Genomic DNA, 27,541 nt, shown 5'->3' on the forward strand with positions numbered 1-27,541 from the left:
TATTCGCAATGAAAGAGAAATTCTGGAATGTGTCTGCAGGGGCCCATCACAAGGCGAGCTGGAGGGTGCTGTGTCCAGAGAATCATTCAGGGCCTCAGCTGAGATTAATGAGAAGTAAAAGGACACTCATCATTTGAGGCCCAGTGGGCAGTCTTCCATCGCCATATCTATAATGGCCGATGAGCTACCACATCCATTTTATAGGTTTCTGTAGAGTTATGTCCGCTGCTCTGCTGAACGGACCAGGAAAATGGAGCCTGCTGTGAATGACAGGCAGCCAAGGCAGTCAGGAGAAAACAAGACCATTCTACAAGCAGAATGGGAGCTGAGCACTGAGTGCAGGTGTGAGTGGGACTTGCCTGGCACCCCCCCCAGGGAAGCCAGAGCATTATTCCTGCCCCATTCACAGCAACTGGGGCCCTTCTGGACAACAGAACAAGCAGATCCTTACAGTGGGACCATGCAGGGTCAGGAGCAACATGCCCCAACACTTAGACCCCCTTCTGGCATGATTGGGAACAACACCAAGAGTCAAGACACTTTAGGGGTGTACCCTGGTCCGCAACGCCATCACTCTGAAGATGGGATCAAATGAAGAGAGAAGCATTGGCATTGGCCTTTCAGGACATCCGCGCAGTTAAAATCACACTGACAAAGAGGTAAGCATCGCCAAGCCACGTTCAGGTTCAGGAAAGTGTGCACAGTACTCTGCCACTTCCAGAACAGTGGGGCCAGGACTACACAGCTCGGAAACGTTGGCTCCTGTCTATCAACAAGAGAGATGGCTTGTCCTTGCAGAGCGTTAGAACACTGAAGATATGTCTGTCATTTACAATATCTAAGTACCTTTGAACACTCAGTGTTCACCCACCTAATTATAGGCCCTAGAGGAATAAAGAAGGTGCCCTCAGCATTGCATTCCAGAGCCCCAGATGTGATGCCTGGCACCTGGCAGGGGATCCCTACAGCTCTGTACAGAGTAGAAGTGTCCAAAAAAAGCAATACCATAGGTCAGTGAACTTGTCCCCTGGGTTAACGCTCAGAGCTTTTGTGGACCAACATCTCCAGCTTGGATGTGGTTCTGGTTTCCAGTCTTCTGGGCCAGGATGAGGCAACCAACTTCTACACCCAGCTGACGGAACTACGTGTAGGTGCAGCCCCCAGGGCGGCAGACTCGGCGACACCTATCAGGATTCTACTTGCCATCACACACCCTCTGACGGTGGCCTACAGACCCCTCAATTTTCAGAGTGGGTGAAGGTCCAGCAACAGACTGGAAGCCATCGAGAGAGCTGCTGATGCTCAGGACAGGAGCATTTAAGTAAACTGAGGAACAAGAAGAGCCAAGCACAAGAGGAGGAGGCCACTTCCTGTGCTGCCCTGAAGCCATTGCCAAGACTTCAGGGCACAGTCAAGCATCCCTAACACACGGCCCCTTCTGTCAGAAGGAAGAGGGGAGGAGGCTGGAACGGAGGTGAGACCCTCTGAGGACCTGCTTCTCCGTGAGAGCAAAGAGCGGCCACACAAAGATGGGCAAAACCAACCTCACCGGATGCAGAACCAACCCTGGTGTTTTGAGACCTTCTGAGACAGCTTCACATAAAATCTAGGAGCTCCTGGTCATTTGTCAGTTCAGGTTTTTCATCCAGGTCCTAGATTGATTAAAGCCACACTGACCATCCTGAGGGCCAGGGGTGGCTCAGTGGCAGAACTCTTTGCTAGTATGCCAGGCCCAGGGTTCAAGTCTCAGCCAATTCTGCCAAAAAAAACCACGCACACATGCACACTCATGCATGCTGACCAAGGGCATTGCAAAACCAGCTTGCAGCAATCCAACAGCATTTTTGCAAGAAAACCAAATTTGGTATGGCTCCATGACAACTGGGCACGTCCTGTGCCCGTGTCTCTCTCCGGATCTATGGTAGAGTTGAAGCCGGTGGACTTGTAACCAGACAGTCACAGTGAAAAATCTGCAGTCTGGCAATGACTGGGAGGCACAGATTGGGCTGAAGCCTACTTCCAGAACGGGATCAATATCTGGCCTGGAAAAGACCCACTGGCACTCAGGACTCTTTGTTGGACTGGACCTGGGGCTTACTGGACAAGAAAGGCCCCTGCCCGGCAGTTGGACAGTAGCCCTCGCTACATGGGATGAGTACCTCAGGCAGTCACTGAAGTAGAGGAAAACAAACTTCTTTTGGGGTAATAATAGAACGTTCTAAAGTTAGCTACTGGTAGAGACTGGCTACAGCTATAAAAATGCTGGACTGTAAAGGGTCACTCCAGCAGTTCTTACGGTGTGCAGGGATCCCAGGAGAGAACTCGGTGCCGTCTAGACGGCTGGAGGGTTCATGTGTGGACTGGATGCGCAAGTGTCCACAGAGACCAGAAGAGGGCATCGGGATACCCGGAGCTGGAGTGACAGGGAGCTGTGAGCCCCCCCCCCCCCCCCCCCCCCCCCGTGCCCCCATATGGCTGCTGGGGCCAATGAGAGTTCTCTATAAGAGCAACACACGCTCTTAACCACTGGGCCATCTCTCTAGTCCTTGCCATGAGGTATTCAGAGAGCTGGAACGGAATCCAATATGGTATCTGGAGGTGGAGGCAGAGCCTTTAGAAGTGAGCAGGGCTTGATACAAAGACCCTGTTTCTTACCCTGTGATGCCCTGCACAACCCCCCAAGGCACTGACAATGAGGATGCTGTGGGCCCTCAACTTCAGAACAGAACCATGAGCCTCTTTCTTTAGAACTAACTCAGCACCAGGTATTTTGCCATAGTACCAGAAAACAAGCTACTCCATTTTATTATTTTTATGGAGTAGCAAACATGGAGTTGTACACATATATATGCAGAAAGGTCTCTAAATAGAAATGTAAAAGTAAAAGGTTATAAAAATTGGTTCTTTCCTGGCTTGTGGTGGAGTGGGGGCAAAAGGGAAGAAGAAGAGGAGGAGCCAGGTCCAGCCCCTTAATGGATGAGGCAAGAGGGCTGTCTCAGCCAGGAGTTCAGGGCGGCGGGCAACTTAACAAGACCGTTATCTCTTTAAATAAGGGAAAGGGGGCTAGTGTGATGGCTCAGAGGTTAAGAGCACTCACTAGCTGCTCTTCCAGAGGACCTGGGTTCAGTTCCCAGCACCCACACAGTGGGTCACAACTGTCTAGAACTCCAGTTCCAGGGGATCCAACACCCTCTTCTAACCTCCTCGGGCACAAGGCACACATATATACAGGCAAAATACTCATATACATAACATAAAAATTGAAAAAAAAATTGAGCTGGGAGGCAGAGGAGGATGGGTCTGTGTGAGTCTGAGGTCAGCCTGGTCTATAGTGAGTTCCAGGCCAGCCAAGGCTACACAGTAAGACTTTGTCTCAAAAAACAAAAATACATTAACCTTTAAATGTTTTCTTAAACACAAGAAAGAAAAGAAACCCAGGATACTGTACTTCTTTATGCTTTTTGGGTTCTACACCTTGGGTTAGATTACCAACACAAAAATAAATACAAGTTTTAAAATAAAAATTTAAACCTCTGAAGAGTTCTCAGGCTCCATAGAGGCCTCTGGGTAGCCTCGGAAGCCACGGCCCCACTGCCACGCCTCACACCTCTGGACCTCCTCTATACATCTTGCCTCCCAGCCCTCCTGACGCCACCCCGTTGCTGTTTCTTTAGAGAAGTCCTGGCCCCAAGTCTAGGCTGCAGGCCCATCAGGACTAGAACCAGAGTTCCAGTTGCCCCTCTGTCACACCGGATTTGAGCGGCACAAAGGAGAGGCCACACATCTCCCTGACACATGACAAAGACACACACCAAAGCAGCAGAGTGTAAGTTGTGTGCCACCGAACACAACAGAGCCACTGGAGACACCCTCAGGGCAACGTCAGCCGCGGGAGAGCCCTTCACAATACTGGTGATGCTTACAAACTCGCGCCACACACCAAAAGCTGGACTGCCTTGAGCACAAAATGGAGACGTTCCTTAGCCCTGGAGGGAGGAGGAAGGTCGGTACCTGCGGGAGGTGGAGGGCACCCGGTGCTGGTCAGTGCCAGACTCCTTCACAAGGTTTCCTTTGCAGCATATGACCCTTAACTTGTCCTGGTAGGAGGAGGCCAGGTAAATCGCTCCGGAGGAAATTGCGGGGCCCAGGTAGCGCGGGTTCGGGATTTCCAGATAGGCTCGGGCAGGGGTCCTGCAGGGTTCCAGGAGAGTTGACATTCATTACTGGTTACCTCCATTGCTACGTGGCGTTCCTGCCCTTAAACTTGTCCTCAAAGCATGGAGGGAAATGCTTACCCCAGGGAGGAACGTGCCTGGATCTCAATTACTTCCAGTGAGTTGAAGTGAGTCACGAACAGATAGGGTTCTCTGTAGGCTGCAGGGCGGCCGTCACGGAGGATGAGCATGAGCAGGAAAAGGAGGATGGGGGAGGGAGGGGAGAAGAAGGCAAATCAAGACTTGCAAAAGGACCGGCGACCCAGAAGCCAGTACTGTACGAACACTTCCCTACACAGCGTCATCGCACGCGGCTGGGTTCGTTCGCTGCCATGTTGCATCGTTATAGCATCAAAGGAGTTGGTTAAAAAGTACATTACGGCATGCCTGTGGAACTCTGCCCAGGTAAGAGATGCACCAGGAAACCCTGCACCTACCCACAGTGCACCGCTCAACCAGTGGGGTGAGTTCAGAAGGATTCAGGGAGCATGCTACCCTCACGATGGGGAGAAGTCTATTATACGCTTGTATTTGCACAAAACACTGGGAAATGAGCCATCTCTCCAGCCTCTCCAAGTAAAATTTTTAAAAGATAGGTATTTAGATATTGCTGTGTGTTTTTACTATTATTATTATTATTTGTTTCATTTTGTAGATACAGACTCCCTATGTAGCCCAGGCTGGCCTTGAAATCCAGACCCTCCTGTGTGGGCAGCCACAGCGTCCACTCTCAATACTCATCTCTGTACGACGGTGTCACTAGAACTAGAGAAGACAGGAGAGGCCCTGTTCTTCTGGAGGGGAAAGCTGGTCCTCACTGCTGCTCCTATGGCAAGCCATGACTCTGCCCTCAGGCAGGCGTTGGGCTTTGAACATAGCTGTCCTGTTGGTCTGCTTGAACCAGCAAAATGCCGTGCATGTGAAAGGCCATGGCATCTGTTTATACTCTTTTTTATTTATTTATTTTTATTTTATTATTATTGTTTTGTTTTTTGTTTTGTTTTGTTTTTCGAGACAGGGTTTCTCTGTGTAGATTTGGAGCCTGTCCTGGAACTCACTTTGTAGCCCAGGCTGGCCTTGAACTCACAGAGATCCACCTGCCTCTGCCTTCCGAGTGCTGGGATTAAAGGTGTGCACCACCGCCCGGCATTGTTTATACTCTTGGAAGAGTCCACACAGAGGGGAACAGTGGTCTCTAGCTGAGTGAGTGACCCCCAAGCCCGTGCCATGCGCAAGAAAAGCAACTGTTTTTCTCCTCATTTTGGAGGCTGTTTTGGCACTTTCTCCTTGGTCCAGAGCCCTACTGATGCCACCAGGGGCAGACCTGAGCAGACCCAGAGTCCTGGGTAACCACAGAGGTCCAGAAAGGGTTATTAGGTAGCAATAGGTGAGCAAGAAAGTATTTTCTTTTACATTTATTTACCTGGGGTGTGTGTGTGTGTGTCTGTGTGTCTGTCTGTCTGTCTGTCTTCTTTTGGCCATAATAGCGCTGTAGAATATCCACATAGTCTTGTCTTATAGACCTGTATGTATGTGTGTTCGTTCTTTGACCCATCTACATTTAGAGACTTACAACCAAAGGACACAATCTGACAAGTGTTCACAGTAAGTTCAAGGATGCCTACCACAGTGTTGATACTTATAGAATGAATAGGTGTGACCTCGTTCTGCCTAGTCAGAATTAACTAATGTGTGTTCCACTATGGAACACTATACAGCCTTGAAAATGACTTCACACCACAGGGAATATTCTCTTTTGTATCATAAAATTGTAAACATTTCACAGGCTGGACTGTGGCCTGGTATGAGATTTGACTTACACATTCTCCGTTAGGTAAACACACCCCACGCTACTGAAGTCCATTAGGATATACCAGCACCAGGCTGAAGCCAAGAACTCCACACAATTCCTTCCTAGAACACAAGCTTCAGCGAGCAGGAGCCCCCCACACCCCCACCAGGTTCTTCACATACCAAAGGCCAGAGGTAAGCGACTCCACTTGAGATCATCTGTGCGGCTACGTCTTCCATAGGAATCCACGAACACCCCAAATTCTGTAAGGTGTCAAGAGCATGGAGGCATTAGCTCCAGAGGCCACATACGCTATGACGGAAGGACAGGAGCAAACCCCTGGGACAAGTGGTCAGTTTTAACTAGACTGTCACAACCAGACAGCCTCTGCAGAACCATCTCCTAGTTCAAATTAAAATGAGGATTTGCTTCAGTCACGTCTTCTCCTTAATCAGATTTATCCCAGAAAGAGAATTCAAGCAAAGTGGGGAAGGAAATGGGAAAAGAAGGGGGGAGGGAAGGAGACGAGACGGATAGACAGATAGGGAAGAGAGAGGAGGAGGGAGAGAGTCAGGGGGGGGGGGGCACACCCAGTGATTAAAAAGAAAGAAAATATCAAGAGAAAAAGCAGCAAAAGCCAAAACAGAGGAAGAAGGTGTGTGACAGGAAGATGGAGGGGCGGGCAGGAAGGAAGTGTCAAGATAGCCGGGCTGCAGCCCCGGTCGGGGAGGGGGAACCTCAGAGGGCATCCACGATGCTGGGCAAATCAAATATCCCCCACCCTGCTGACCAAGGGGAAGGTGACGGGCCCAGGCTGGGGACTGACCGTGGAAGCACAACAGGTACTCCTCCCGCTGCCCAGCGCCATTCGCCTGCACGATGGACACGGGGAAGCTGTGGGACGAAGAAGCGAAAACAGCCGGTGCCAAAGAGTGGTCGTTCTTGTCCAGGAACTCTGTGAAGGCAGGCGAGAAGGGGCTTCAGGAACGACGCCCGAGCTCCCCTCCTCGAGGCCCGGGCCCTGTGGGGTGGGGAGGAAGGCGCAGCCCTACCCTCGAGCGTGTACTGCTTCATGTCGATCTCGTAGAATTTGTTGGTTCCGATGAGGATGCTGTAATTGGTGAAGTGGATGCAGCTGCAGGGCTCGGAGGTCTCTATCTCCTGAGGGGGAACAGGGGGTCAGAGATGACGCAGGACACCTCGTCTCTGCTGCTGTTTCGGCCTGCGCCTCTAGCCTCTCATGCTATGCCTGCCCGCCAGGATGACTGCCAGCCTGTTCGCTACCTCGTAACCGTTGCTCTACACCAGCCTGGGCAGCCTCAGAAACAAGGCTGAACTGCAACTTCCAAACAGGTAAGAGGCACCATTTCCACAGACAGGCGAAACACTAACAATATGCTCTTGCAGGAGCAGCAGACCAGAATGCCACACCAAGTATTAACACTGGCCTTAGTGTCCTCCTTTGGGCTAGCTTGTAATTTGCTAGTTTCTAATTTGAGTCTGTATTATCCACACAGCATTACTACATCCCTGCCTTCACTGACTCCTCATTATTTGCAGTCATTTCTAGGCCAATCCTAATATCATTAAGACAAAACAAAATGTAACTGGCATGCTTTCTTAAAGTGATGGCCAGGAATCGTGTTTGCCTGAAGCCAACAGTTCAAACTTTAAATCATCACCGGCACAGAAAATGTATCCATCGGCTCTCTACCAAGTCTGAGGAAACAGAGAAGCAGGATGAGAGGGTAGGAAAACCAGAGGTAGTTTTAACCTTAGAGTGTAAAGTCAGCTCTTTCCCGGCCTCACTGCCTCACTTGCCAATCAGAAAACACAGAGGTAGCCAGCTCCACCCCCCCATACACAGGCTACACAGGTGGCCAACAAACCCAGGCTGATAAGCCTACAATGAGACCGTTTCACGAACCACCTACGCACAAACTCACAGCTTCTTACACTCTGGGTATTATCGTGACATGACCAGGCATGAGCCAGGCTTATCATTACACAATACACTTAGTCTGGGGACAGGGAAACACCTTCTCCAGAATCGAGGTAAATTTAAAGGTTGAAAACTTCCTCCTCCACACAGCACTCTGTCCTGAGGAGAGTCAGACCCCTGATCACAAATCAAAACAGAGCCAGCGCCAGCGCCAGGGCTGGCTTGTCTCCTTATCACCAGAAAGCTGCTTCTGTCAGCTCCAAAAAAGGCGTCTCCCCCATCCACAGATCCCTAACAGGAAGGAAAGTAAGCGAGCCACCACAAGCCAGGAAGGACAGGTCTCACTCTCTAGACAGAAGGGAACAGACACCCGCTGTCCTCAGCACAGCCGGCTGTCTGCGTGGACCCCCCTCCCCCGCCTGGGGTGTGGGGGGCTGGGCCGTTAGCTTGCCTTCCGGATGCAATACTTGCTGAGGCTGTCATTGTAGCGGAGGATGACGACTTTGCTTGGCATGGCGGCACAGATGCAGAGGCTGTTCTCGATCTAGAAGGGCATGGGGGAAAGAGGGGGCAAGAAAGACAAATGTCACCAGCATGAACTGTGGCTCTGAACAAAACCAGACCAGGAGCGTGATGTAGCAGGGTCTCGGTCTCAGCACTGGTGACATTTCGGACCAGGCCATTCTCTGTGATGGAGGTAGGGCCTGAACACTGGAGTAATGGGAGCATCGTGGCCTTGTCAGCAGATGTCCATAGCACCCTCTAGTTGTGACGATCAAAACTGTCTACAGACATTACCAAATGTCCCCTGGGGATGGAATCACCCTGGCTGAGACTCACTGCCTTAGCTGGGATCCAGAGAAGGTCTAGGGGCACAGAGAAACCCCACAGTTCATGTATTTGTGCCTTTGGGTGGAGACAGACTGTTCTGACATTACTCTGAATGGAGGAGGACAGGGTGATGTGAGAAAGGTGGGGTGTAGGTAGTGGAGAGCTTCGTAAGGTGGTTCACCTCCACTGTCAACGTGATGGTCCGGAGCCAGCGAGGACATAGACCTCGGGCCGGTTACAAACCTGTCCCCAGAGGTTTATCAGAGGTTCAGCTTCTTTTCTATCGCTATGACAAAATACTCTGACATCACAACACAAGGAAGACAGGGTTTACCCTGGTACAGCGCAGGGCTGAAATCAGGGCGGCGGCAGCTGAAGCAGGTGGACGCAGGGGGAGACAGGTGTGTGCGGCAGGGGGAGACAGGTGTGTGCGGCAGGGGGAGACAGGTGTGTGCGGCAGGGGGAGACAGGTGTGTGCGGCAGGGGGAGACAGGTGTGGGCGGCAGGGGGAGACAGGTGTGTGCGGCAGGGGGAGACAGGTGTGTGCGGCAGGGGGAGACAGGTGTGTGCGGCAGGGGGAGACAGGTGTGTGCGGCGGGGGAGACAGGTGGGCGGCAGGGGGGAGCAGGTGTGGGCGGCAGGGGGAGACAGGTGTGGGCGGCAGGGGGAGACAGGTGTGGGCGGCAGGGGGAGACAGGTGTGGAGGCAGGGGGAGACAGGTGTGGGCGGCAGGGGGAGACAGGTGTGGGCGGCAGGGGGAGACAGGTGTGGGCGGCAGGGGGAGACAGGTGTGTGCGGCAGGGGAGACAGGTGTGTGCGGCAGGGGGAGACAGGTGTGGGCGGCAGGGGGAGACAGGTGTGGGCGGCAGGGGGAGACAGGTGTGGGCGGCAGGGGGAGACAGGTGTGGGCGGCAGGGGGAGACAGGTGTGGGCGGCAGGGGGAGACAGGTGTGTGCAGCTAGAGCTCAGCTTGCTTTGCTCAGGTTACACAATCGAGGATGCCCTGCTTAGAGAATGGGCCAGCCCACAATTAAGGCAAAGGTTCATGTTGATTCACATAAGGTAATCCCCCAAAGGCGTGCCCAGAGGCCCTTCTCCCGGGTGATTCCAGACTATCAAGTTAGCTACTAACAATCACTGGTACAGGAAGGGCAGAAAGGAGGAAGCCTGAAGGGTGTCAGTGCTCATCTCTCTGCCTTCTGACCCACACAGATGTGAGCTCATAGCAGCCTCAGGTCCCCTGCCATGAGGGACTGACTACCATGGGAAGCCTGTCCCTCTTTAAGTATGTTCTGGTCTGGGATCTGGTCACCAACACAAGAAGATAACTAATAATACACTTTGTGTCCAGAGGGAAAAGTTCTTCAGTGGGGTCTGTGAATATAGAGTTCTACATCAAGACTCTCTTTCTACCTCTTACAATCAGGCCTTTGTCTTTCACCAAAAGGGAAAAGAGGCCTATTGCACATATGGCCATAAACTGAAGGCCAGCAATTGAAGGAACAGAGAGGAAAATGCAAATGTCTGTTTCTGGGATCAAGGAGGCTGTGAATACAATACATTATGAGGCTTTATAATTTACATGCACATTTCATATAGTTTTTTTGTATCTCAAACAATAAAATAAAAATGATTTATAATTTTTTAAAGTCAGTTTTGGAAATTAACATGTATATTTCTAAGTAACTCACTGATTAAATAGGAAAAAAACTTTGAAATATGTGAGGTGGTAATAAAAAAAATGTCCACATCAAAAGATACAAGGTGCAGCTAAAACAGTAGTCAGAGGAAAATGCATAGCCTTGAAGTGCTTCTATTAGAAAATGCAATGAAACCTGGTGAGCTAAGTAAGAAATTGGGAGAATAATAGGAAAAAGTCAAGGGAAATTAAATGAAAGAAAACAAAGGTAAAAGATAAAAATAAATAAAATTTGAAAAAAAAAAAGTTGTGACACAGGCAGTAAAGATAGACCTGCGAGGCAGCTCAGCTGGTAAGCACATTTGCTGCACAAGTCTGGAGACCTAAATTCCATCCCCGGAACCCACCCAGGGGTGAAATGAGAGAATCCATTCTATGCTGCCCCATACACCATTTTTAAAAGACATGTCATAACAAGTATTAGTCATGAGAAGGGCCCTCTCCCTGCAGCCCTAGAACACAAACCCAGGGAGCAATCAAGTACACAGGGGGCTCCACAAATGCTTGCCTCAAGCCTGGCATGGTGGGTTTTTGCTTCTAATCCAAGCGCTTGGGAAGCAGAGACTGGCAGGTCTCTGGTTCAAGTCCAGCCTGGTCTACAGAGCAAGGCCCAAAGGCCAGCCCAAGCTAGTGAGGCCCTCTCTGGATGATGGAGGCTGGGAAGGAATCACAAGAGACTGGAGCATCTTGGCATTTTGTTATGTTGCAAGTGGTACTTCCAGAACCAATCTCTGGCAGGCACCGAGGGACCACCAAATTACTATCACAAATGAGATTTTGTAAGTTTCTAGTAATAAGCACATTTTCATTTAATTTAGACATGTAGTTCCATATTGTATTACCTTTTTTCCAAATTATTTTTTGTTTTGTTTTGTTTTGTTTGGAGACAGGGACTCACTATGTACCCTTGGCAGGCCTGAAACTCGATATGTAGACCAGGCTAGCCTCGAACTCAGAGGTCTGCCTGCCTGAGCCTCCCAAGTGCTGGGATTAGACACGTGCACCAGTCCCTGTGTTGTTATTTTCAAGAGGCTCGTCATACTAACATGTACTCTAGAACCCTGGAATCCTAAGTTTCGCCATGTGCTTTTATGTTCCTCAGACATTTCCTTCAGATTCAAAGCCCAAGGAAACTTCGCATAACACCCAAATTATTTCACTCCCCAAAAAATGCCAAGTGCTCTTGGGTAAAAACCAATTTTCAAGGCTAACTCAGCAAGTTTGGTGGGCAGAGGAGCAGGGTTGATTTCCAGAACAGTCCATCAGCAAAGACCTTAAGGAGGGTGGGGGTGGGGGCTTACCTTGCCAGCAGCAAACAAGTGACAGCCTTTGACGGCTTCAAATACATTGGGGGAGATGTCGGGCTGGGCAGGAAGGTGGGACTGTGCCAAGGACTGCTTCACCTTCTTCACATCCACCAGACAGAGGGCCCTCTCTTCCCCTGAGAGGAAAGGAACAGCTGTGGTCAGCAGGAGGCCCATAAAGGAAGACACCCAACACAACTTGAGCACCCATGACTAGAAAGCTGGCCTTGACCTTTTAAATAGCTTGAGAGTGACCTTGAACTTGTGGTCCTCCTGATGAGCTCCATTCAAGATGAGCAGGGCAGAAGGGGCTTCTGAGTTTGGAATATCTGCATCTAGAATGAAAGACCTTGGGGACAGAGCCCAGGTCTACATACGAAATTCCTTTGTGTTTCATAAAGCCTAAAGTTAACTTTATACAGTAGTGGGAGGGTGGGAGGTCCTGAATTTTGACTGAAACCAGTCAAATGAGTTCATGCAGGGGATTTTCCATCAGTAGCACCATGGTAATAACTCCAAGTTTCAGACAGCGGGACATTTTTGGATGTTCTGATAAGGGACACACTCGGCCGGTATACACACTCATTATCTGGGCCCATGCTTTAGATCGGAAATGAAAAGCAGCTGATTTCTCGGTTCTGATTCTTGGGGAATAGGGGTAATTTTGCAAGCATAAAACTGAAAAATGGTAGCTGAATTTCAGACATGCTCCCAGAACATGGAAGAAAGAATGTGTTAGGGAGCCATGAAGGGGTCCAACTATTCAGATGCAACCATGTTGTGAGAGACAAAGGGAGGGATGAGAACCAAACAGGATGTGGTGGCTTGTGCCTGAAATCCCCGCACTCAGGAGGGGCAGGCAGGAGGACCGAAAGTTCAAGGTCACTCTCAAGCTATATAAAAAGTTCAAGGCCAGCCTGAAACACCTATCTCAACTTTTTTTTTTTTTTCCCAAGACAAGGTTTAAGCCAGATGGTGGCAGTGCACAGCTTTAATCCCAGCATTTGAAAGGCAGAGGCAGGCAGATCTCTTGAGTTTGAGGCCAGCCTAGTCTACAGAGTGAGTTCCAGGGCAGCCAAGGCTACACAGCAAGACCCTGTCTCAGGGTAGGCGAGGCAGGGGATACAACAAGGTTTCTCTGTGTAACAGCCCTGGCTATCCTGGCTATCTGTAGACCAGGCCGCCTGCCTCTGCCTCCTGAGAGCTGGGATAAAAGGCATGTGTCACCATGCCCTTTAATGTCAAAATTTTTATGTCAAAAATTAAAATAACAAATAAAATCCCTGTCAACAGCAATGAGGTTAAATTTCTGTCACTGACGTGTAACAGAATGACCCCAGCTCACAGGTTCATATGCTGACAGACTTGGGTGGGAACATACCTGCCATTAACTCAAATAGTTCTTAAAAAAAAAAAAAAAGAAAGAAAGAAAAAAGAAAAGAAAAGAAAAAGTATGTGCAGAGAGGAAAGAAGTGTAAAAAATGTTGGAGAGTGTGAATCCAGAGGAAGGGTCTGAGCATTCATAAACATAAGTAGAATCTTATAGTTAGCCATATCACGATCATGTATAGGAGGCAAGTGTGGTGATATTTTATTTGTGCTGAAATGTGGTGATATTTTATTTGTGCTTTAATGAATAAAGCTTGCTTGGAGATCAGAGGGAAAAGCCTAGCCATTAGAAGTAAACAAAGAAGTCAGGCAGCACACGCTCTTAATCCTATCACTTAGCAGGCAGGGTCTCTGTGTGTTCAAGGCCACACTAGGGCCAAGTGTGGTGACACATGCCTTTAATCCCAGTACCAACCACAGAGGCCAGGAGGTCTGTACAGACAGACAGAAAGTGACAGAGCTGTGAAGGAAGAGGAAGTAATGTGGCTGGGCTAGGGGAGCCAGTGAGAGAACAGAACAGAAAAGGCATATAGACGTGAGTGTACGGGAAATCACTGTCTTGGGAAGCTTCGGCGTTGGTGAGGTGAGGTTTCTCTCGGGCTTTAACCCAAATTTCTGGCTCTGTGCTTTTTATTTATTAAGACCATTTAGAAATTTATCTACAGGCAAGCTCTCAGGAGGTCATGGCCCACAATGGGGCTGAGGCAGCTGGGACAAAGGGCCTGAGGCCCAGCAGGATGAAATATTCCCAGAATTCCTATGCTTGGGAAAGAGAAGGATGGAGAGTCCAAGGTCAGCCTGGGCTACACGAGACCCCATCTAAAAAAGAAAAAGTTTGCCTTTAAGCAGTCTTTGAGGCCATGGGCACTGTACTCACATGGTGCACATATATACATGCAGGCAAACAAACACACAATATTAAATAAAGTGGTAGGTCCGGGGTCTAATGGGAGGTCTTGAGTTTCAGAAGACAGCTCCCAAGAGTTCATGAGAGGTCTTGTAAAGGAGTCAGCCTGGCCCTGTCCATCGCTCCTGTATGGTGATAGTCGACTGATTCCCAGCATGCTCCTGGCCATGCTATCCGCATGAGGTGATACAGCCAAGGGGAAGTTCTCACCAAGCCAGCATGATGCCATTTGGGCTTTTGAGAACTGTGGGGTAAACAAACCTCTTTCCTTCACCAGTAGCCTGGTCTCAGGTGTTTCATTATAGCAATGGAGGCTAATTCAGCATCCTCCACTTGGAACGATGGCATGGTGTTCCTTGAGAGTGTCGGACTACACTAAATTAGACACTGACAGGGAACCAGACGTGGACAAAGGGCTCATCGGCTGAGGCATCAACAGAGACACAGAAAAGGGCACTGCTGACCCAGCCTGCTGCCAAGAGGTTGCCTCCACATCTCCAGCTTGACATTCCGCTCCCCGAGTGCTGTAAAAGTCAACAAAGAGGCAGTGCGCCGGCCTCCTACCTGCTATCATAAGCAGCTTCTCCAGGTCCTTGATGATGTAAATTTGGAAGACCGCTCCAATTCCTGGGATGTGGGTTAAGGAGTTTTTCAAGACATTCAGTGCATAGAGCCCTTCCTCGGTGCCCACCAGCACCACCTGCCAGGGCAGAAGTCCGGAGTATAAGCCACCTGACCACAACCATCGCTGTGCCTCACAGCAACAAAGCCAACACCTCCCCCTCCCCACGCATCCTGACAGTGCGTGACTGCGGCCAGCCACTGTGACGGTGCCCAGGCAATGTACCTGGTCGCTGAAGGGCAGGGTACAGTTCATGTCAAGCCGGTCATCACCTTCCAGTTTCAGTAGAGAGTTGCCAAGTAATTTCTTTCCATATGTGAAAGGAAAATAGAAAAGAGGAGACAGAGTGAGTTCAATCTGTCTACAACCAAACCATCCAGAGAGATAGAAATTTAAAGTCAGCTTCAAAAGCATACACCAGACCAGAGCCTCACATACGCCAGGCCAAGTACTTGACCACTGAGCCATACCCCCAAGCTCTGGCCCCACCTTCTGTCTGAAACCCCAGTGGCAAAACAGGTGTTATTGGCTTTTCCAGGGCAGCTGTTAATTAGCTTTAGAGTTTCAGCTTTGTGCCGACACACACCAGAAAGTTATTCTGCAACAGGAAGTAAGGTAAAGCCACGGAGGGTTACCAAGCCGTTAGGAAGGCCCCTTCCCCACCTCAGCTGCAATACAAACACAAGCACAGGGGCCCAGAGCCAGCCAAGCTGTCTTTACCTCAACCCACACAGGCTGCTGCTCACAGGAAGTACAGTCTCGTGCCTATTGTATACACATTAACGTACATTTCAGCTCATGTATGGAAAGAGACACAATTCCTCTAAACAAGCCTCTTCAGGAGGCTCACGGTCAATGTTCCCACTGCTAAGTGTCTGAAAAGTGCTGTTTGGTCTTTGGCGGAGCACACGCCAATGAGGAGGGAGCACTGTCTGCATCCTGGGATGTCCCGGGAGGAGTGAGGCCATCAGGGCACGCCAATGTTTCGATGCCTTAAGAATAAGCGGGATTTCAGACCTGCCTACCGGAGAACCGCAGAAGCAGCTAGAGAGGCCAGGATCAGCTTCCTGGAGTGCAGGAGCTCACGGGCAGACTCCTGCCTGCTTTGTGGTTCGCAGTCAGAGGGCTTGCAACTCGGGGGGCCTCACTGAGTGAACAGGAAGGCTAGTCCAGGCAGACTCCACAGCTTCCCCTGCCCGGCAGGGCTGCTGAGGGAGACACAACGAGCGCCTGCCCTGCTGCTGCCTACGCCCTGCAACCTTCAACACCACAAAGCTAGTCCTGACCCTAGCTGTAGCCCAGCCCGGCAGTGGGATCCCCATCATTACAGTGCCCACAGCCACACACTCCACAAAGAGAAGCGCCGCCTCCGTGGCCACGGCCATACTCACAGCATCAGCTTCTGCCTTTTCCCTAGAAACTCTCCCACCTGCGACGACATTTTCTAAGGCGGTGACCCAGCGCTGCTTGTCGGGAAAGCTGGGGGCTAGCAAGTACAGGGTCCTCCCAGGCCAGCAGGTAGTGTGTGGGTGAGACTCCATCTTCAGTACGTACGGGACATCTAGAAGATTTCGGGGAGCATGAGATTTGGCCACGGACGCCTCCCCCACGCTCCCCGACAGACGGGGATGCTGTCATGGCATCAGAATCCCGCCCAGCCCTGCGACTCCAGTCCCCGCTAAGATGGGGGACTGCACGGAGGTCTTGGCAGAGCCAACTGCCATGTCTCCATCCTGCTCCTCCTCTCAATTTGTCAACCCGGCCCACCTCTCGGGCAGGGCTCTTCCGGAGCCCACTCACCTGCTTTGGCTGTATTTGCAAGTTCAGAAGCACCAACGGCACCATGAATAGATACGTCCCCGTCGGGAAGGCACAGCTCAAATTCTTCCACTGGCCTCTGTCCAGCTTGGTGCAAAGAGGAAGGGCGGAAGGAAAAACAAAAGAACAGGACCAAGAACGAGAGAGGAGAGAGGAGGAGGGAGAGAAGAGGGAAAGGAAGGGAGGGGAGGGGGAGGGGAGGGGAGGGGAGAGGAGGGGAGGGGCAGGGGAGAGGAGGGGAAGGGAGGGGAGGGGAGAGAAGGGTAAGGAGGGGAGGGGTGGGGAGGGGAGGGGGAGGGGCCGGGAGAGGGAAGGAGGGGAGGGGAGGGAGGGGGAGGGGGGAGGGGGAGGGGAGAGGGGAGGGAAGGGAGAGGAGGGGAGGGGAGGGGCGGGGAGGGGGAGAGGTAGGGGAAGGAGGGGAGGGAGGGGAGGGAAGGGATGGAGAGAAAGGGAAAGGAGGGGAGGGGACGGGGGGGAGGGGGAGGGGGAGGGAATAGAGAGGATGTGACGAGGTGCACAAAGACAAAGAAGGAAATGAGGTGCAGACCAGGCAGAGAGGGAAAGATAAAAAAATAAAGCGTGTCAGATGAGGGGCACAGTCAACTTTCTGGTGACGATGCGGATTTATGGGTTAGTTGACTGAGGCGGAAGCTCTCTGGTGTGGTTAGCAGGTAGAATCTTCAGGGCAGCACCCTGCGGGTTCTTCAAGGGGAAGACCTATAGATTGAGTATCGCACCAATAACCTTAGAGAAGTCATCTGGTTCTTTAACTTTGAAAAATGGGAAAGCAGAGAAGTCTTGTGAGGCCAGTCCAAAACAATAATAATATAATAATAATAATAATAATAATAAAAAAATTAACAAATAAAACCAAAAACTAAAACAAAGCCTTTACGCCAACACTGGCAGGTTTGGGGTTAGCCGCGTGCAATGATATTCCCCTGAATCATTAATTTACCTTCTCTGGCTTCATTGTCATAGATGAGGACTTTTGACCCCTCCAAGACAATGTACTTCCTGTCCCAGCCTTGCTGTCCACGCTTGTTATTCCTGGGAAAAGAAAGACGGACCAGGGAAATGTCAGAAGAGGCAAGCTGAAGCAAGACGGAGGGGCCTCCTCAAAAACACACCTCCCTAGAAGATGTGGGGTGGGGGGTGGAAATGGCTGCCGGCCTCCAGGCCAGCCCCTGCCTGAGCCCAGGCCACCCTACAACGGTACCTGGGCACTTTCATCCACCCTTCCAGGTGCAAGCCGCTGCTGGGCTCCTTGCTCTGGAGACCCGGGGAGTTCATTTTGTCACGGCAGAAGGCCTCGGTGAAGTGTGTAGCATATTCGCCGGGCTTTTGAGAACTGTGGGGTAAACAAACCTCTTTCCTTCACCAGTAGCCTGGTCTCAGGTGTTTCATTATAGCAATGGAGGCTAATTCAGCATCCTCCACTTGGAACGATGGCATGGTGTTCCTTGAGAGTGTCGGACTACACTAAATTTAGGGAGCCACTGCACAGGGAACGCAGACGTGGACAAAGGGCTCATCGGCTGAGGCCATCAACAGAGACACAGAAAGGGCAGCTGGCCTGGCCCCAGCCTGCTGCCAAGAGGTTGCCTCCCACAATCTCCAGCTTGACATTCGTCCCGAGTGCCTGTAAAAGTCAACAAAGAGGCAGTGCGGCCGGCCATCCGTACGCTGCGTATTCAGTAAGGCAGCTTCTCTCAGGTTCCTGATGATGTAATTTGGAAGACCGCTCCAAATTCCTGGGGATGTGGCGTTTAAGGAGTTTTTCAAAGACACTTCAGTGCATAGAGCCCTTCCTCGGTGCCCACCAGCAACAAACTGCCAGGGCAGAAAGTCCGGGATATGAAGCCACGCTGACCCACAGACCATCGCTGTGGCCTCACAAGCAACAAAGCCAACACCTCCCCCTCCCAACGCATCCTGACAGTGCGTGACTGCGGCCAGCCACTGTGACGGTGCCCAGGCAATGTACCTGGTCGCTGAAGGGCAGGGTACAGTTCATGTCAAGCCGGTCATCACCTTCCAGTTTCAGTAGAGAGTTGCCAAGTAATTTCTTTCCATATGTGAAAGGAAAATAGAAAAGAGGAGACAGAGTGAGTTCAATCTGTCTACAACCAAACCATCCAGAGAGATAGAAATTTAAAGTCAGCTTCAAAAGCATACACCAGACCAGAGCCTCACATACGCCAGGCCAAGTACTTGACCACTGAGCCATACCCCCAAGCTCTGGCCCCACCTTCTGTCTGAAACCCCAGTGGCAAAACAGGTGTTATTGGCTTTTCCAGGGCAGCTGTTAATTAGCTTTAGAGTTTCAGCTTTGTGCCGACACACACCAGAAAGTTATTCTGCAACAGGAAGTAAGGTAAAGCCACGGAGGGTTACCAAGCCGTTAGGAAGGCCCCTTCCCCACCTCAGCTGCAATACAAACACAAGCACAGGGGCCCAGAGCCAGCCAAGCTCTCTTTACCTCAACCCACACAGGCTGCTGCTCACAGGAAGTACAGTCTCGTGCCTATTGTATACACATTAACGTACATTTCAGCTCACGTATGGAAAGAGACACAATTCCTCTAAACAAGCCTCTTCAGGAGGCTCACGGTCAATGTTCCCACTGCTAAGTGTCTGAAAAGTGCTGTTTGGTCTTTGGCGGAGCACACGCCAATGAGGAGGGAGCACTGTCTGCATCCTGGGATGTCCCGGGAGGAGTGAGGCCATCAGGGCACGCCAATGTTTCGATGCCTTAAGGATAAGCGGGATTTCAGACCTGCCTACCGGAGAACCGCAGAAGCAGCTAGAGAGGCCAGGATCAGCTTCCTGGAGTGCAGGAGCTCACGGGCAGACTCCTGCCTGCTTTGTGGTTCGCAGTCAGAGGGCTTGCAACTCGGGGGGCCTCACTGAGTGAACAGGAAGGCTAGTCCAGGCAGACTCCACAGCTTCCCCTGCCCGGCAGGGCTGCTGAGGGAGACACACGAGCGCCTGCCCTGCTGCTGCCTACGCCCTGCACCTTCAACACCACAAAGCTAGTCCTGACCCTAGCTGTAGCCCAGCCCGGCAGTGGGATCCCCATCATTACAGTGCCCACAGCCACACACTCCACAAAGAGAAGCGCCGCCTCCGTGGCCACGGCCATACTCACAGCATCAGCTTCTGCCTTTTCCCTAGAAACTCTCCCACCTGCGACGACATTTTCTAAGGCGGTGACCCAGCGCTGCTTGTCGGGAAAGCTGGGGGCTAGCAAGTACAGGGTCCTCCCAGGCCAGCAGGTAGTGTGTGGGTGAGACTCCATCTTCAGTACGTACGGGACATCTAGAAGATTTCGGGGAGCATGAGATTTGGCCACGGACGCCTCCCCCACGCTCCCCGACAGACGGGGATGCTGTCATGGCATCAGAATCCCGCCCAGCCCTGCGACTCCAGTCCCCGCTAAGATGGGGGACTGCACGGAGGTCTTGGCAGAGCCAACTGCCATGTCTCCATCCTGCTCCTCCTCTCAATTTGTCAACCCGGCCCACCTCTCGGGCAGGGCTCTTCCGGAGCCCACTCACCTGCTTTGGCTGTATTTGCAAGTTCAGAAGCACCAACGGCACCATGAATAGATACGTCCCCGTCGGGAAGGCACAGCTCAAATTCTTCCACCGGCCTCTGTCCAGCTTGGTGCAAAGAGGAAGGGCGGAAGGAAAAACAAAAGAACAGGACCAAGAACGAGAGAGAGAGAGGAGGAGAGAGAGAAGAGGGAAAGGAGGGGAGGGAGGGGGAGGGGAGGGGAGGGGAGAGGGAGAGGAGGGAGAGAAGGAGGGAGAGGAGGGGGAGGGAGGGAGGGGAGGGGAGGGGGAGGGGAGGGGAGGGGAGGAGGGGAGGGGAGGGAGGGAGGAAGGGAGGGGAGGGGAGGGAGGGGAGGGGGGAGGGGAGAGGAGGGGAGGGAGAGGGAGGGGAGGGGAGGGGAGAAAGGGAGAGGAGGGAGGGGAGGGGAGGGAGAGAGGGAGGGAGGGGAGGGGAGGGGAAGGGAGGGAGGGGAGGGGAGAGGAGGGGGAGGGGGGAGAGGAGGGGAGAGGAATAGAGAGGATGTGACGAGGTGCACAAAGACAAAGAAGGAAATGAGGTGCAGACAAGGCAGAGAGGGAAGATAAAAAAATAAAGCGTGTCAGATGAGGGGCACAGTCAACTTTCTGGTGACGATGCGGATTTATGGGTTAGTTGACTGAGGCGGAAGCTCTCTGGTGTGTTAGCAGGTAGAATCTTCAGGGCAGCACCCTGCGGGTTCTTCAAGGGGAAGACCTATAGATTGAGTATCGCACCAATAACCTTTAGAGAAGTCATCTGGTTCTTAACTTTGAAAAATGGGAAAGCAGAGAAGTCTTGTGAGGCAGTCCAAAACAATAATAATAATAATAATAATAATAATAATAATAATAAAAAAAAAATTAACAAATAAAACCAAAAACTAAAAACAAAGCCTTTACGCCAACACTGGCAGGTTTGGGTTAGCCGCGTGCAATGATATTCCCCCTGAATCATTAATTTACCTTCTCTGGCTTCATTGTCATAGATGAGGACTTTTGACCCCTCCAAGACAATGTACTTCCTGTCCCAGCCTTGCTGTCCACGCTTGTTATTCCTGGGAAAAGAAAGACGGACCAGGGAAATGTCAGAAGAGGCAAGCTGAAGCAAGACGGAGGGGCCTCCTCAAAAACACACCTCCCTAGAAGATGTGGGGGTGGGGGGTGGAAATGGCTGCCGGCCTCCAGGCCAGCCCCTGCCTGAGCCCAGGCCACCCTACAACGGTACCTGGGCACTTTCATCCACCCTTCCAGGTGCAAGCCGCTGCTGGGCTCCTTGCTCTGGAGACCCGGGGAGTTCATTTTGTCACGGCAGAAGGCCTCGGTGAAGTGTGTAGCATATTCAGCGGGCAAGCCACAGGTGGCTGGCAAGCAGGTAGAGCACTTGGGATGACACATCACCTGACATTCTAGGGGAGAGCGATGAACAATGTCAAGACCCGCTCGGCGGGGCTCGGACACCCCCCCGGGAAGACCACGCGTGCAGCTGGGCGCACAGGTCATCCTGATGCTTTCCCAGGTGCCTGGGAAACAGGGAGGCTGCACCCGACCCAGCTTTCCTGGCTGCCCACGTGAGCTGCATACAGGAACAGGTTTGCACGTTCAATTCAAGCCAGTGGGGGGTGGGGTAAGGTGGGGGGGGAGAGAACTAGCCTGGCTGGAAATTCACAAAGATGGAAGCCACCATGTGGCATCGTTGCTTTAACAAGGGGAAAATAGCGTCCTCCCACGGAAGTGAAAAGCTCTGGCAACGAATTTATGATGTGACAGCTTAAAATATCGCCGCCAACCGATAGATTTTACAGATGGAGACACCGGGTGCCCCGCACAGACACCTGGCTGCTGCTCTTACCGAGACATTTGGATGCCTGGCGTCCAAAGTGCACGGTGTCCAGACACACGGCACACTTGGTGGCTCGCATGTTCAGCCCCACGTGAAATCGGTGAGGGATGTTGTGGTGCATACGCTCCTTGAGACGCCGACTAAATTCTGAAGGGGAAATAAACTGTTAATGGAAAGTGGAAAGGAAGTCCACGAGACGGGAGAAAAGTCTCTGGTTAGGGTTTGTACTGAGCACCTACTAGAGTTCTTACAACCCAGTGCTCAGGCTAGATAGTTCCCCAAAGAGGAAAAAATGGCCCCAAAGTACCCGAAAAGACTCAAAGCGTCATTAGACTTTAGGAAAAATGCAAATTAAAACCACAGCAAGGTGCTGTGTCGCAGAATTGCCTAGAATCCGAGAAAGGGAGAGCCGGGGTTGAAGAGGGTGTGGAGACATGGCGTCCTCTGCACTTTCCAGTGAGGGCGGGGTAAAAAACGGTACAGCTGCCTTGGGACCCGGCTAGACATTTCCTCAGCAAGTCATACAAAGAACACAATACATACATTACCCTAACCGGTTCCGCTCCTAGCTTTATGCCCAAGAGGACAGAGACACACCCACAACTGCAAAGCGCTGGCAGCGGGTAAGGCACACCACCCAAAACAGTGAAACACTATATAGCCGCGTAAGAAAGAAGAAATGGGGTAGTGGTGAGTGCTACAAGGAGACGGAGCCCAGAGACATCATGTTCTGGAAAACAAGCCAGTCACAAAGGGCTGCAGGTAGTGTGAGCCCATTCATTTGAAAGACCCAGAAAAGCAGATCCACAGAGAAATGAGGTAGATGAGTGTTGGTGGAGGTGGGGAGAGGGAGAAACAAGGAGTATCTGTTGACAGAGCTCTGCAGTTGTTTGGCTTCAGGGACATCCTGAAGCTAGTATGATGACTGTCAGACAACGCTGTGAGCGTACTGAAAACCCTGAGTTGTACGTTTTAAGTAGGTGATTTCTAGAGCCTGTGAATTATATCGTCATTAAGCTGTTAAATCAAAAATCATAAAATTATTACAGCCACTGCACATGCATCTATATAGGAGACAGTAAGAGCTCTGTGACCTGAGAATTACTTTATTAAGAACACATTCCCGGTAGAAAGCTGACTGTGCCATGGCACCCGTGCTCGTGAACACTTCGGATAGGGTGACTGTTGCTGTTTGAGACAGGGTCTCATTATACGGCAGTTCCTGGCTGGCCTGGAACTCATTCATTATGTAGACCAGGCTGGCATCAAACTCACAGAGATCTGCCTGCCTCTGCCTCCTGAGTGCTGGGACTAAAGGTGTTCACCACTAGCCCCGCCCTAAAAATGTTTATTAACTGATTACTTGTAAATATTTAGTCGTGAAAGCATGTATCTAATGCTTTTTTTGAGTTTAAAAGTAATAATTATGAACTGCAGAATTATCTTGTTATTAAGAACTGACTGAAGAACTCTTTGACGCCCAGTTTTTTCATGAATGATCTTTTGTTCAAAACTTTTTATGTCTGAAGAAGTGACTCTTACATTTCTATTGCGATCTGTTAAATTAATAAGGCTGACTTCGCCAACTCCCCCCCCCCACCCAACATGTGCTGAATCTCCCTCAACAGTGACCCGGTGAGAGGCAACCTTGTACTGAGGGAAGTTCAGAACACACCTCGAGCTCTGCTCTGCTGGGGTCTCTGTACCACACCACCAATGCACAGGGATACCCAGAGGGTGCCACACACACCCGGGACGGACATGGGGAGGCACAGTGCTCACAGGACTGCTGCAGGACATTTGTCAGTGGACAAGTAGCCAAGCAACAGTTCTTTCTTATCTGAATGACTTAAACATTCTGACCAAGGTGTCCTATAAACACAGCAACGAGCGGTTCCCTTGGTCCATAAGACCACAGCCACAGGCCAACGTCATCAAAACACACAACCTGAGAAGATTGACGGTGAAGCCTGGGTACCGGACGACAACTCTACTCTGCTCCCCCAAGGCCCCCCAAACCATTTTCCTCACCCTTTTCAAAAGCCCTTTTCATCTCTGCGTCATACGCTACTTTTGAGACCACAAAGAAAACCCTTTACCCCGTCAGTGGTCAGAGCAACTGGACACAACTGGACACAAGTCAGTCCCATTTGAATGAAGCGCCCATGACCTTTCACCCCGATTCATTTCCTAAAAATTCACCCCTCAGCCACTCCTAGAGGTACAGGATGTCCTGTAAGGTGCATGTGGCAGTAAGGGCGGGTCTCCCGCAGGAGGGGACTCATCTACCCACACCGTGGGGACTGTGCAGTTCTTTGCCAGAGGGCAGCTCTGATGTGCCAACATACAAAATGAACAGAGGCAGCTTGCAGTGTCCGGGACAGTGTCAGTAAGAGTTTTTTTAAAGTGGACCTAAGAAACACAGGCTAATTTCCACATGTTCACTGTCGTAGCCCTGGCTAGCCTGAAACTCACGGAGATCTGCCTGCCTCTGCCCCTGCCCCTGCCCCTGCCCCCCCCCCCACCCTTGCCTCCTAGGAGTTAGGATTAAAGGTATGTGCCACTCTATGCTGACTTGTGTTCTTGAAATATATTCCTATCATGGGACATTATGCTATACAGATAACAGTAGCTACTCTGGGTAACAGACAGGGAAGGAGACTTTCAGCAGTGTCACACTGGAGTCCTGAGGACAGACTTCGGCGTCTGCACTGGGGTTCCTGGGTTAGGTCTGTCTGGCCACATGGTTCCCTCTGCCATGCTGAGATGCAGTGAGATCCCCTTGGAGATGCTGGCCCCACAATCTTGGATTTCTCAGCCAAATAAACTTCTTTTCTTTATAAACGACCCTGTTTCAGATGTTTTGTTACAACAAGCAGAAAACAGACTTTGACATGAGCATACCCTCTGGGGTTGATGACTCCTTCCTGCGGCTGGATGGTGGGGCGAGCAGGCTCATGGCACTGGGTTGGTGCTCGGGAGACCGCACAATGGCAGACATGGCAATCTGCTGCCTTGCAGTGGCTGGCGTGGACGGGTGTGGGTGGTCCGTGGCTTTGCGGTGGGCAGCTGCAGAGATACCACAAAGCCTTTCAGTGGACTCAGCCACCTAGTGAACCAGACTTAAGTGCCCATGGCTGTCTTTCAAGGACCAGAGACCAAAAGGGCAGGGGTTGTGCTAACTCAGCAACACCGAGGAGGCTGGAAAATTCAGATTTGGGACACATGTGGAATGGCAACGCACAGGCCACAAACAGATGCTGAACTAGCCTTGGCCAGTCTCATGGGGGAAAGGTCTTCCGCCCGGTCCGTAGTTTTGAAGGCTTCCCAAGAGCTCCTACCTTCCTCCCGGGCAGACCGGAGCTCAATGCGGGTCTTCTGAAGGGCTTCTTCCAGCTCTGCACAGCGCGCCTTCTCCTTCTCCAGGGCCAGCTTCAGTTCATTGTACTGGAGAGGAACCTGTGTGGGCAAAGCAGGGTCCTCTTTCCGTCGACTAAATAAACCCTAGCAATGGAAACAGAGATATCTCCTAACTCCTAGAAACTGGCACTGGACCCAAGCTAAAGGAGAGCTGACTCAGGAGGAGCAAGCCACCGAGGCCAGGCACATACTCACTGTAAGTGTGTTTGGGGGGAAATGACATGTGAAGGGGTGGGGGGAAGGGGAGGCTGAGCTTCAGCCCGTTCCAGTCCGCTGGAAAAAAACAAAAAAAGAGTGGGGTGCGGAAGTTTTCACCGAGAGGGTTAAAGATGCATCAACGGCTACCACCTCTTCCTTTAGCCTTCCCAAGACAGGAGCATCACTTCCCGAGAGTCTTTGCCCCTCAAAAAACGCAATCAGGTTGGATGGAGGATGGAGCTGGGAGAGATGGCTATGGTTCAGAGGTCGCTCTTGTCTTTGAACTTGTCTCACGGTGCTCGGTGACAAGACATGGGGGGGGGGGGGTGTTTTTTGTTGTTTTTTTTTTTTAAAGAAAGCAAAATTTGAAAATGAATGATAAAATGATATCAAAACAAGGGGCTCACCAAAAAAGAAAAATACCAACAGAAACATTTACTGTACACAAAAGAGAAAAAAACGGAATCACACGTCTGACATTAAAAAAAATAATAACAGAAGAAAACCAAAGGCAAACACCCTAACTACATCAATGACATAGCCAGACAAGAGTCGCTGCTAAAATTAAAAAAAAAAAAAAAAGATTAAATATCATGAGCATAGCAAATATGGTAACATGGTATGCAAGGAAACCCTCCCGTGGCCAGCCCTTTTCAAGAGTTGGCCTTGGAACATGACACTCACCCCTCAGCAGTAAAGGTGACATGGAAGATGGACGCCAATCAAGGGCATCTGTCCTCCACTCCCTTCTTCTGGCTGTTCCAGTCAAGCCCTGCCCTTTAAAACTGCTGCCATGGCCGCTACAGTGTGCTAAGACTCTTGGGAGGGAACTGCCAAACCCCTTAGAGACCTTTCTGGAACTCAGAACACCTGGCCAACCCCGGATAAGCTCTTCAGCCGTTGGGGAAGGCATGGATAGGGCTTATTTACACAAAGCAATCGTCACACAGGAATCTTCACATACTCCAGCCATAGCTAACTGCCCCCGGGACCCCAGACTGGGACCGGGACCTAAGGCATCATATGTCACAGCTGGTTTCTCATTCAGTGTTGTGTTTGTTCCTTACAATTTGAAGCAGAGAGTGTAGTGCCGGTGAAGGCAAGGCTGTCAAGTTTTAACCAGGTCGTTTCAAATTCCCGTATCCCAGTTAGTCATTTAACAGCCCGGAGCTAGGCAGGCATGGGAGGGTACACCTGAAATGCCAGCACTCACAAGGCAAAACGATTGTGAGTTTAAGTCCAGCCTGAGCTATGTAGCAAAATTCCACCTTGAAAAAGTTCAAAGAATAAAACTAAGCAAAAGCATTGGACTAGATCACCCTGGAGACCTGCCCCCAGAGTCCCAGATGTGTGACCTGCTAAACTTCCAGTAGCCAATTACACATGACCTTACCCACATGCGTGTCCTAGACACGTGACCTTCGAACCTAATATCCCACCTACGCATAAGCCTTTTTCTCAGCAGATAACTTGCTCCATTTGAGCTTCTCTGCAGGAGCCAAAGAAAGCATCCTACCCCGAGCAGAGCAGCTTGCTAGTTCTGATCAATAGTTCCCTATGATAAAGGCTACTCTGCTTACATTCGGACCCAGTGCTCAACCCAGATAGGCAGAAATGCACGTTTTCCTTCTGTTCGTGCGATTCGTTATCACAGTGGTATCCACACAGTTGTGGGTGATGGAGCAAGACTGTCTGCTCCTGCTGTCAAGCACTCTAACTCACCTTTTTCTTTTTAGCCGGTTGGTCCATTTTGGCTTGCAAAAAATCAATGAGTTTGGTTTGTTGAGAGATAGTGCCTTCCATCTTCACCTTCTCATGGGAATAGAGGACCTGAAATCCGTGGAAACAAAGATGACCTCAGAGCTGGATGGAAGTGGACATTGGAATTTGGTGGGTAATTATTTAATCCCAATTTTACGGTAAGGATGGGGGAGGGGGAGGCAAAAACCATGGGGCCAGCAAGATGATGGCTCAGTGGGTAAAGATGCCC

General features: G+C 50.9%; 1 protein-coding gene across 1 annotated transcript in view; it reads right to left on the reverse strand.

Annotated features, from left to right (window-relative positions):
• Cit (citron rho-interacting serine/threonine kinase) overlaps positions 1-27,541 on the reverse strand; it is a 169,239-nt gene that overhangs the window by 2,654 nt on the left and 139,044 nt on the right. The window contains exons 29-46 of the mRNA XM_036171663.1: positions 27,274-27,381; positions 25,275-25,437; positions 24,838-25,002; positions 21,943-22,080; positions 21,319-21,499; positions 21,057-21,148; positions 20,079-20,183; positions 19,670-19,839; positions 19,001-19,045; positions 18,506-18,586; positions 14,643-14,778; positions 11,780-11,919; positions 8,400-8,492; positions 7,059-7,167; positions 6,833-6,961; positions 6,189-6,269; positions 4,296-4,374; positions 4,012-4,191 (exon numbers count right to left, since the gene is read on the reverse strand). Of these exons, the coding sequence (XP_036027556.1) occupies positions 4,012-4,191; positions 4,296-4,374; positions 6,189-6,269; positions 6,833-6,961; positions 7,059-7,167; positions 8,400-8,492; positions 11,780-11,919; positions 14,643-14,778; positions 18,506-18,586; positions 19,001-19,045; positions 19,670-19,839; positions 20,079-20,183; positions 21,057-21,148; positions 21,319-21,499; positions 21,943-22,080; positions 24,838-25,002; positions 25,275-25,437; positions 27,274-27,381 (2,195 nt within the window). The remainder of the gene's footprint in view (positions 1-4,011; positions 4,192-4,295; positions 4,375-6,188; positions 6,270-6,832; positions 6,962-7,058; positions 7,168-8,399; positions 8,493-11,779; positions 11,920-14,642; positions 14,779-18,505; positions 18,587-19,000; positions 19,046-19,669; positions 19,840-20,078; positions 20,184-21,056; positions 21,149-21,318; positions 21,500-21,942; positions 22,081-24,837; positions 25,003-25,274; positions 25,438-27,273; positions 27,382-27,541) is intronic.

The sequence above is a fragment of the Onychomys torridus genome, chromosome 22 (genome assembly GCF_903995425.1).
Source record: "Onychomys torridus chromosome 22, mOncTor1.1, whole genome shotgun sequence".
Taxonomy (NCBI): Eukaryota; Metazoa; Chordata; class Mammalia; order Rodentia; family Cricetidae; genus Onychomys; species Onychomys torridus.